Source organism: Nelumbo nucifera, chromosome 1 (genome assembly GCF_055504915.1).
Source record: "Nelumbo nucifera cultivar China Antique chromosome 1, China Antique-T2T, whole genome shotgun sequence".
Classification (NCBI taxonomy): Eukaryota; Viridiplantae; Streptophyta; class Magnoliopsida; order Proteales; family Nelumbonaceae; genus Nelumbo; species Nelumbo nucifera.
In genome coordinates this window covers 35,074,396-35,085,652 of record NC_142649.1, presented here as the reverse complement: position 1 = coordinate 35,085,652, position 11,257 = coordinate 35,074,396, and the positions used below count along the sequence as shown (strand labels likewise).

General features: G+C 32.2%; 1 protein-coding gene across 1 annotated transcript; it reads left to right on the top strand.

Moving 5' to 3' along the window:
- The first annotated feature begins 6,984 nt into the window (after positions 1–6,984).
- LOC104608269 (GRAS family protein RAM1-like) lies at positions 6,985–9,486 on the top strand. Its single transcript, XM_010274201.3, has one exon. It carries the CDS (start codon positions 7,050–7,052, stop codon positions 8,403–8,405), a length of 1,356 nt encoding a protein of 451 aa, XP_010272503.2. The 5' UTR covers positions 6,985–7,049; the 3' UTR covers positions 8,406–9,486.
- Positions 9,487–11,257: the final 1,771 nt, after the last annotated feature.

Genomic DNA, 11,257 nt, shown 5'->3' with positions numbered 1-11,257 from the left:
AGTTTTGAATGTGGATTTAGTCTAAGGATGAATTCATTTGCACTTTATTTCAACTTTTGATTGTTGAGAAGTTACTTTTTTTCTCACTAAATGCTATAATTATGTACTGTCTTGAAACCAGTCACAAAGATTCATTTATTCAATCCTTGTTTTGTCCTTCTTTCTAACCTAAAAAATAATAAATTGTTTAAATAATAGATCAATAAAGCTTAATAAAATAAATAAAATTTTAACACTTCATAAAATTAGTAAGATGAAAAAGGGAATAAAAAATTAAGAAATGACAAAAAAATAATAAGAGAATTTTCATAATTATTAAATGATTGAAAAATTAAAACCCACATTAAATAGTTATTAAGAATTATAATAATAGATTGACTCAAAAAGTAAAAACCATTTGTGCAAATTACCATTTTATTAATCATTTAATATTTATTCATTTATAAGAAATTGGTCAATCTATAAATTTATAAATGATTAATTAGTTTTGTAATTAATTCAATAATACTTAACTTTTTATAATTTAATTATTATTCTTTTTAATGTGAAACAATCATTTTATCATTTTATATTAATCGATATTCATCTTTTTCTTATTTAGTAATTGTTTTATTTCTTAAGGTTTAACTTTTAATTACTTTTTTTAGTAATTATATTAATTAAATGTGTTAATAGTTAATATTAAATTTTAATAAAATGTTTTCACATTTTTAAATAACTCCTTTTAACTTAATTTCTTAATTAATTTTTATGATTATTATCTTAATTATAGATTTAATTAAAATTTGCATTTCTATCTAAACTTAATTTTTGTGATTTTTTTTTACTTTTTACTTATTTATTTTAATTAATTTTAGTGTTTTCAAATTTTGAATGTTTTTGGCATATCGAATTTTTTTGTAATTATTTATTCTTATTAATTAATGATTTCTAAAATAATTATTAATTATTAATTAATCAATCAAGTTTCAAGAAATTTATTTATTTTATAATGTATTAATTATTTAATATTTAATCATTAACTAATAAATTTTTTAACTTTTGAAATAATATTTAGTTATTTATTATTTAATTAATCATTTTTGCTATTTTTTCCTCTTCTAATTTGTTGTATTTTTCCGTCTTTTGTTGTATTTTCATATTTTTCTTCATTTTTTTATTTTCCTGATTTTCTTTTATTATCTGTTTTTTTGTTGTATTTTATCAATTATCTGTAAAATGGTCTCATAAAATAATATAAGGGCAGTTTGAGAATTTAGAAATGTTTAAACACACACATGACCGTTACATGAGAATTTTTTTTGAAATTAACTAATGAAATGCGAATGGCAAGAGAAAAGTACTAAAATCTAAAAGTTCAGAGTGAGTCTTTGTTGCAAATAAAAGTTTGGGGCTAAGAATCACTATCCCCAAAATACAATGTGGCAGTTTGTAATTTACCCTATTAGTTTTATGTAAATATCTGAAAATATATAAACATATTATTACTAGTAATTAAGCACATGCATTGCATGTGAGAAATTTTTCTTCATATTAATTACTTGAATTTTAGATATAGCATAGTTAAGATAGAAATTGAAAATTAACAAAATTAACAATATGATTAAAAATAAACTTAAATGCTTCTAGCCAATAACAATTATTATTATTATTATTATTATTATTATTATTATTATTATTATTATTATTATTATTAAATTTTGTATTCCATTTCTATCATAAATAAAAATAACTTTTATTTTAACAATTACTTTTATTTAATATGATGAATATAAAACATTAGAAATGTTCTAAAATGTTTTTGACAAAATTCTATACATTTTCATTTTCGGTGGTCTATCTGTTTTTAAATATTTAATATTCAATTATGATATCATGGGTTTCTTTGAAAAGTTGGGTCATTGACCCACCATGTAGATAAGAAATTAGCTTTGCTTTTAGATTCGTTTTAAATTAGAAAAAATTATAGTTAGAGTTGCCTATACATTTAAAATTAGGCTACAGGTTGGTCCAAAAACCAACAAAACTCTAAAAACTGTCTATACATTTCAAATTATAAAAACCTCCACCATGTCATTGAAAGGCTTATGTGGTTGTTGCCAACATGGGACTTAATCCATGTTGGACACAACAAAATGCTTATACCGAAATTGCCCTTTAATGTTGGGTGATTGGAAAATAAAAAAAAAAAGGTTTTTAGTTTATCTCACCCTCCCTCTCTCTCTCTCTCTCTCTCTCTCTCACACACACACACACACATTCTCACAATCGTCTCTCTCTTCTCAACAACTATGTGATTTGAAAATAAATGAAAATGGTTTTTGGTTTATGTATTTACGTTCTTTCTATCAATTTCTCTTATTCTCTCTCTACCTATTGTTCTCCCTCAATCTCTCTCATTCTCTTTCTCTTCCGTTCCCTCTCTCGTTCTTTTTTTTTTATTTTTTACACACTTATATGGTATTAATCAGATCGCATAAAAGAACATGAGACCGATTTGGTATGGTTCAAAAATCATTACACCAATTTGATAAAAATTCACAAGAAACTCTTAGCTATGAAATTTACACCAACTTGATAAAAATTTATAACTTGATTGTATAAGTGGTTGGTCTTTTTATTTCTTTTATACGGTTTGATTAATATTATATAAGTTTGTAAGAAAAATAAAAAAAAAAAGAACGAAAGAGGAGAGTGGGAGAAAGACTAAAGGAGAACGATAGATTGAGAGATAGATAGAGAGGTTTTAATTTGGCTACAAATCGAAGTTGAGAGAGTGGGAAAGATAGAGGGAGCGGAAAATCGAGAGATGACTATGAGAGTGAGAGAGAAAAGGGAGGGAGATCAAGAGATAAAGGGAGTGGGAGAGAAACTAAAAACCTATTTTCAATATAGGTTTTTTGTTGAGTCTAACATGGATTAAGAGTCCCATGTTCGCAATAGCCACATAAGTCTTCGATGACATGGCGAGGGTTTTTATAATTTAAAATGTAGAGCTGGTTGTCAAATCTTTGTTGGTTTCTAGACCAACCTGCAACCTAATTTTAAATGTACAACCGGCTTTTACTATAATTTTCCCTTTAAATTATATGTTTCATTTATATTATATAAAATAATTTTTACTTATCACACTTAATTTTTGTTTGTCTATGATATCATTTGACCCAAGCCACTAATTCACCACCCAAAAAGAAAAATAGTTTGATTTCTAGGTTGACATTAAATTTTGTATTACATTTCCATCATTGATAAAATTATTTCTTATGTATAATACTTATTTTTGTTCAATTTAATGAACGTATAATATTAGAGATGTACCTAATATTTTACTTTTTATAAATATATAATATTAGATATGTGCCCAAATTTTTCTCTATCTTCTTTTTTTGTGATTCTTTGTATTTTCTATTTTTTAAAAATTTATTATTTGACTATTGGCACCATTTCATTTCTAGGTAGATTTTAAATTTGGCATTCCATTTTCATCATTAATAAAAATACTTCTTACATTTCATACCTATTTATTTTATTTTTTATTATTTAATTATGACATTATTTATTAATCCATTTGACCTCAAATGGTCGAATTGTTTGCCTACCACTGGGAGGGAAGAAAATGGTTATATTTTCACATTACTTTTCAAAATATGTATTTTTATACCATTAAAATTAATATTGTGGATTTAATTGCAAGAATTTAATGATGAGAAAAATATATTTTAAATATAGATTTTAATAAAAGAGAATAAGAAAGTTTTTTTATTTCCAATTGGTTTTAAATTTTACATTCCATTTCCATCATTAATAAAAACATTTCTTATTTATCATACTTATTATTGTTTAATATTATTTTAAAAGTGTTCCTGATTTTTTAGTTTCTATTTTTTTTCATTTTATCCATTTTTTTATTTTATTATTTAATCATGGCAACATGGATTGACCCAAAATTGTTTAGTTTTTTACCACCACCTAGATGAAAACACTATATTTCCAAGGTAGATTTTAAAAGTATAAACTTTTTATGTTATTAAAATTATTAATTTATTAAGTATGAATTTAATTAATAGAACTTAGTGGTGAGAAGAAACAAAATGACTTAAATATATGATTCAATGAACATGAATACAAGTTAATAACTTAAATGTTGGATTTAATGAGAGGGAATTGAATGCATTGAATATCTTAAAATTACCTCTTTTCAACTCATTTAATATCAATAACCAATTACCCTATTTTCCCTCATTTTTATCAATAAATTTAAATATAGAGGGGGTAAATTTTGTCCTCAAAAAATTCCAGAAATATTCTTGAGGCCATTCATGCTTTTTAAAATAGTATGGATATGAATATGTATTTGATAGGATAAGATTATATGGGATTGGATTGTGGTAGACTCATATTCAAACCAATTACCAACTATAAACCAAAAAACCTTGGTCGCCTTATTAATTGGATTGGCTTTAAATAAATATTAATTGAAGTTGAATGTACTGAGATTAGTGTTATCTTTCTCTGGGTCAAACTTTTTCAAATGCTAGTACTCTTCAAACTCTTCAGAGTATTACTTATTCCTTTTGAACTTTCCACAATAACCAAAGTTTAAATTTGACTAAAAGTTTCAAATAACTTGAAAATGTTTTAAATAAACTAGGCAATTAAACGTACTCAACAAGGTCGATGATAATAATGGAGTTGAATTATAAATATTGATGAGGGTGGATTTGGCCCTCCAATGATATTGTGGCATATGGCACCTCGAAACAACTAGGTGACACTCGGAACCACTTAGGCAACAACTTGCCTTAGCTGAGTTGATGGTGTCCCACTGGCAGCCTGGCCCAGGTGCCGAACTGGCGACCGGGCACAGGCGCCGACCTGGTGACCTACGAGACATGCTCGTCAACAAATTTGGTATGCATATCCTAACACTCCCACTATCCTTGGAAGTTGGCCCACGTGCCAAACGATCCGGAGGGTGATCAATGTGCATGGCGGTTGCCTCAGGGAATCTCGGACCACTTAGGTGACCTCTCGGAAATCTCGGGTATGGTGCGTAAAGCCCATGCCAAACAATGCCTATATAAAGGCACCAACCCCAATGACATGAGGGGGGCAAGTAAACATATTCTAGCTCTCATACTTTGTGATTTTTAGCTCGTAGTCTACTATGAGAGTACTGACTTAAGCATCAGAGCGACCTCGCCGAGCTAGCAAACCCGGGTCCTCTAACATTGATTCCTTTCAGGTCTCTAAAGAACTATGAAGCTCAACAATCAATCCAGCTCGCCACCAGGCAGCTTGGCCCTCTGGTCAGCTCAACAACTAATAGGCAGCTCGGCCCTGTGGTCAGCTTGGCACTCTGGTTAGCTCGTCACCTAACCTGCCTAGCTCGGCCCGGTCAGCTCGTCACCTAACCTGCCCAGCTCGGCCCAGTTAGCTCGGCACCTAATCTGCCCCCAGCTCGGCCTGATCAGATCGACATCCAAGTCCTCATCTAGCAAAAGTTCAATTCAACCTCTGAATCATCGGCCACTTGGAAGTAGACCAAATGACGAGGTACTTAGCATAAAAAATTGATTCATCAAATATATAAGCTAATAACTTTTTTTAGAAAAAGGATGTTAACAAATGCAGTGTTTGAATATGAAAACTAGAGAGAAATAGACAGTTGAACTATTCAAAGTGTCAAATATCAAAGAACCCATACATATTTATGGATCGAGTCAACCACACCAGTTATCATTTTCCTTTTCTTTTTCCCCTCTATGGAAATAGTTATAAATTTTAATTTACCTCTCAAATTAAAAATTTGAAATTGTGATCTGAGAGATTGCGTTTTAAAAAAAATGACAAAAGCTACGATGTCTAGAAATTTCCATCTAATTGATGCTTATTTGAATTCTTTGAAGGGAAAATATCTACGTAATGATATGAGAATATTGCTCATTTGATCTAATCAAATGCTCTACCCCATTAATCCATTATTATTATGTTAAATTGTTGAAGAGAGAGAGATCAGAACTTACAAGGGGTACCCAATTCTAAGATGGGCTCATTCAAATTTTGACAAAACCCCAGCCCAAGCCCGCCCATGTTGCACCCCTGTACATCTTAATAGAAGAATGTAGTAGACCTTGAGGGGTGTGACAAAATAGTATTTGTGAACCAAGCCCAAGAACATTAATTTGGATTTTTAACTTAAAGAGACATGTAAGCTTTACTTGCAGTTTTGGCCGGTACTTTCACATCTATACAATTTTGTGAGAAGGAAATTTCCTTTTGGTCACCATTTAATTAATATGGAAATCATAAATCTATTTAAGGTATTATTAGCTCCTATCTGGTGGGAGGAATTGTATCTGATCAAATGCATTTTTCAGTTAAAATTTAGGGTTTAAAATTAGGTTTTAAATTTTAGGGGTTTAGGGTTTAAAGGTTTAGAATAAAGATTAGGGTGATTTAAGGTTTAAAATTTAGGATTTAAGAGGCGTCCGAGACCATTGTTGGAGAGAATTATGAGGTATTTTTTCATGTCAACTGCCGTTCAGAAGTTGAATAATTCCCGAATCCAAAGCTGATTCCGTTTTTTCTTCCATGAAAAGGAAAAAGTTAAAAAAGACAAAGGTTTAGATGGCAATAATATATAAAGTATAAGGACGGAGAATAAAGATGGAGAAGAGATCCGTAGAGGATTTGTCCGTCTTCTAGAATTAGAATAAATAAAGCTTTCCCATTATTGATAGCATCTTTTGAGCTAGCCATTCCAAAGTCACAGACAAGCCTTTCCCATTATTCCTCGAACTACCCAAAAAGGTGAAAAACTTTCTCGACCCCTAGACAACAAAGAATCAAAAGATTCCTTCTCTTTCTTATATTCTCAGTTTGAATGAGAAATTTTCTATATATTTTCTTTTCCCATTTGATCACATAAAAGGAATTTTACATGAATTATTCCCATCCCATCTCCTCTCTTTAATACCCAACGTTAGCTTATCTCCCTTTTCTTTCATTTATAAGACTCTCTCTCTCTCTCTCTCTCCCTCTACAAGATGCAAGACATGGATGAAGAGCTTTTGAACCTTGGGCTTGCCGTTGCAAATGATTCCAGTGGGAAGAGCAAACGGAAGAGATGGGATGATTCAAGTTCTTTGCAATTATGTCAAGACTATGAAGGTAAGGTGATTAGACTCCTCCACATGAGGGAACAAATGTTAAGAACAGAACCCAAGAAGGAAGAGTCAGTGGAGGATGACAAGGGTCTCCATTTGATCCATTTATTGCTCATATCTGCAGCCACTGAAGTTGATAAGAACAAATTTGATTCTGCCATGGAGGATGTGATTGAATTATACAGAATTGTATCATTGACAGGTAATTCAGTGCAAAGGGTTGCAGCTTATTTTGCTGATGGTTTGGCTGCCAAACTTCTAACCCGGAAGTCTCCCTTTTTCAACATGATCATGAAAGAACCCACAACAGAAGAACAGTTCTTGGCCTTCACAGAGTTCTACCGGATATCTCCTTACTACCAATTTGCACATTTCACAGCAAACCAGGCAATCATTGAGGCCTTTGAAGAGGAGGAAGAGCAGAACAACAGAAGTTTACATGTAATTGATTTCAACATCTCCAATGGGTTCCAGTGGCCTTCTCTAATTCAGTCTCTTTCAGAGAAGGCAACCAGTGACAATCAAATCTCTCTTCATATTACCGGCTATTCGACAAGCTTGGAGGAACTGATCCAAACTGAAACCAGACTGGTGAACTTTGCAAAGGGTTTCCACAATCTTATATTTGAATTTCAAGGGTTACTAAGAGATTCTATACCAATTTGCAGTCCAAGGAAGGATGAAAATGAGACAGTTGCAGTGAACATGGTCTTCTATCTCCACACCTTCACAACTTCATTGCAGATTTCAGATACTCTAAAGTCTGTATATTCTCTTAATCCCTCCATTGTTATACTGGTAGAACAAGAAAGTAGCCAAAGCCCACGTAGCTTCTTGTCCAGATTTATAGATTCTTTAAATTATTTTGCAGCCATGTTTGATTCGTTGGACGATTGCCTCCCACGAGAGAGTTCCATGAGGTTGAGCATTGAGAAGAACCATCTGGGTAAAGAAATAAAGAAAATGATTTACTGTGAGAAAGATGATGAGAACTATCAGAGACATGAGAGGTTAGAGACATGGAAAGGAAGGATGGAGAGTCATGGGTTTAAGGGATTCAATCTAAGCTCTAAGTCATTGATCCAAGCGAAGCTGCTTCTGAAAATTAGGAGCCACTGTTCTCACCTAGGTGGAGGTGGTGGGTTCAGAGTTTTTGAGAGAGATGAAGGAAAGGCACTTTCACTTGGGTGGCAAGATAGATATCTGATAACAGCTTCGGCATGGCATTGCTTATGATCATAGATGATGATCTTCTAACATATTTATCATTTTTTGGCTAACATGGTTATCATTCATATTCTGTCTCTGCTTTTCAGTTGCTTTATTATTATTATTTTTTTTCTATAAAATTGGAGATTGCCATTATTCTCTATCTTAAAGTTAAATCTATATTGGAGGAATTGATCTTTCCTACTATTTTGAATTTTATCCAAATATATATTCTCTTCTCTATAGTTTCACTGTGTTTAATTAAACTATCTAAATTCTTTGCCTGGAGATTGCTTTGACATGGTAATCACAATAGGACATTGCCACAATTTTCAAGCCCTGAGTGATAATCACAGTTGTTCTTCCTCTTGGTCTGTTTTTACTAAATGTTATATGATCCCCAATATGCTAAAACAAGTTTAGACCAACTTGTTAAAAAATACAGCTATTCTTGACATTATGGGAAACGAGATTGACTAGTTTGTGAATTCATAGCAAATTAGGCTAACGGGCTTTTTGTCTATTAATCAGTATATAGAATATGTTGGGTTGTTAGAATCAAAATCAAACAAATTGCAAATTAAATTTGGTTGTTTAATTAACACCAATTTCAAAGGAAATCTTGACAATATTTGTGTTGATGTTCTGGATTGTCGTAGCTTTGGATTCATGGACCAGAGGCAAGATCCCTTCTTCATATGTATGTGGGTTAATTTTGTATTACTTTTGTTTGAACCCAAACTCCACACTTGAGTTAGTGGGAAAGATCTTCTATCTGGGACTCCATTGGAAAGGACCTACTGCACTCGTACTTCTGCAAGAAGATTATTTGCAAGTGCTTAATTAGTTTTTGCGTGAAGATCACTTCAAATCTTGGAAAAGCTTTATTTTATAGGTGGATGGATACCTGTTATGGTATGGTGGCTTTATTCTCATTTTTTATGTCAATCAAGCAAAATAATCATTCCCTTTTATAAAGCTTTTATTGCTTTATGATGAATTATGAAATTGATGTTTGTGGCAAGGTTTTGTAAAGATATTCCATCCTTAGGAAGAAATAGCTCAATAAGGTAGGGCCTATTAGCTTCTTTCATATATGGGCCTACAATCCCACATGCCGAGTCCTTGCAATGGAGCTCATGTGTTTGTGAATCATGACCTACTTTGTGTCTTGGCTTTACTTTCTTTGTTTTGTGGGTCACGTGTTTGATTTAAAATTTAAAATATTTCTTTACAAAATTTACAAAAGACCAATTGTCTGGATCATCTAGGATTCCGTTGACACACTAATTAATCTTTTTTACTTGTATACCTGAAGTATGAACATACAAGAGTTAGCTTCTGGTTATGCCATGCAAACACTACTTATGTATATACCTTGTGTCCATTACTCTAACAATAGAAATATATTGTCCTTTCTCACAAGTTAGCCATTTGTTCACAACAGTTTAAGTTTATATACTGCTTATGTCATCCATGACACACATGATTGTACAAAAAGAAGTTCAATGTATCCATAATAAAATAATAAAATACGAGTTTACATATTCGCCAAACGAGTATATATAATTTTGGTCAGAAATTTACTTTAAAATGTTCATGTTTATTGTTTATATGTTCTGAAAATAGCATTTCAGCTGTTGGACAGTGTAATGCCTCCGAAATCTAATAATGCTGTATTTTATGAGTTCAGATCTAGATCTGCACTCCATAATGTGCCACGGCACATCTCCATCGTGTATTGGGAACATCTCTCAATGATGGTATCATCATTTCTAATATTATCATCGGAAGATATTCTAGATACACGGCAGGGATGTGCTGTGGGGCGCCCCCTAGTGGGGCGCAGATGTGAACTCTAGCCATTAACTCCTATCCATAGAAAGGCTCATTTGTTGTTACAAATATAGGAACAGAAGGATCTTGGGAGTTTTCTCCTTCATGCCTCCTTTCTATAAAGTGGGTCTTGCAGCCATCAATTACATTTTCGCTTACATAAAGAGGGGACCATTATCTTATTTCCAATTTTGCTCCTTCCAAACAAAAGCAAAACAATGTAAAGCATAAAACTAAGGCAAACCAGAATCTGCATTCAACCCATTTGCATTTTCATACATTTGCACCGGTACAAAATAAAATTTGCACTGCAAACAAACATAACGTAAGCTTTTTTGGGGACACACATGAAGAGATAATGTAATCAATCAAGATGATCCAAGGGAATTGTGCATTGGCTTATCTTCATCACCCAAATCCATATCATCCCTGAGCCCAACTATGCATTAGAGATCACCAGATGATATTAATTGTTTTTATGCTAAGTAATTAGATGCCAGAAAATATGACTTTGGTTGATTGAAAGGTGAAAATATAAGTTATGAGTGCTCATTGAAGTCTCACAAAGCATAAAAGTTCATAAAACATATGTTTCATAAACATATTACTGTTGGTTGATTATCATGCACGTAGAGGTGTAAATTGGGTCGTGCTAGGCGCGGCATGACCGTGTGGGTCGTGCTGGGCCTGGAGTTCGAAGTCCATGGGTCGGCACGACTTATGGGCCCGTAGCGTGGCCCACCCGAGAACTAGCCGTTGGGGACCCCCCCCCCCCCAACAGCTAGTTTCAGCTTTTTGGGGGTTTTTTTATAGAAATACCCGCAACAGCTATAAACAGCTATATAGGGGGGTATTTATGTATTTTGGTTATGGGGAGGAGAAAAAATAACACAAATGCCCCCCAACAGCTATTTTAGGAGGGAATTTTGGGTAAAATGATAAATACCTTTATAATGACCAAAATACCCCTCCCAACAACTAAAAAGTGGCTAGTTTTTAGGGTATTTTGGGCAATTGAATTATTTTCAATTCCTATAAATAGC

Coding starts and splice junctions, on each gene's coding strand:
- LOC104608269 (XM_010274201.3), top strand. CDS start 7,050: ATGCAAGACATGGATGAAGAGCTTTTGAACCTTGGGCTTGCCGTTGCA.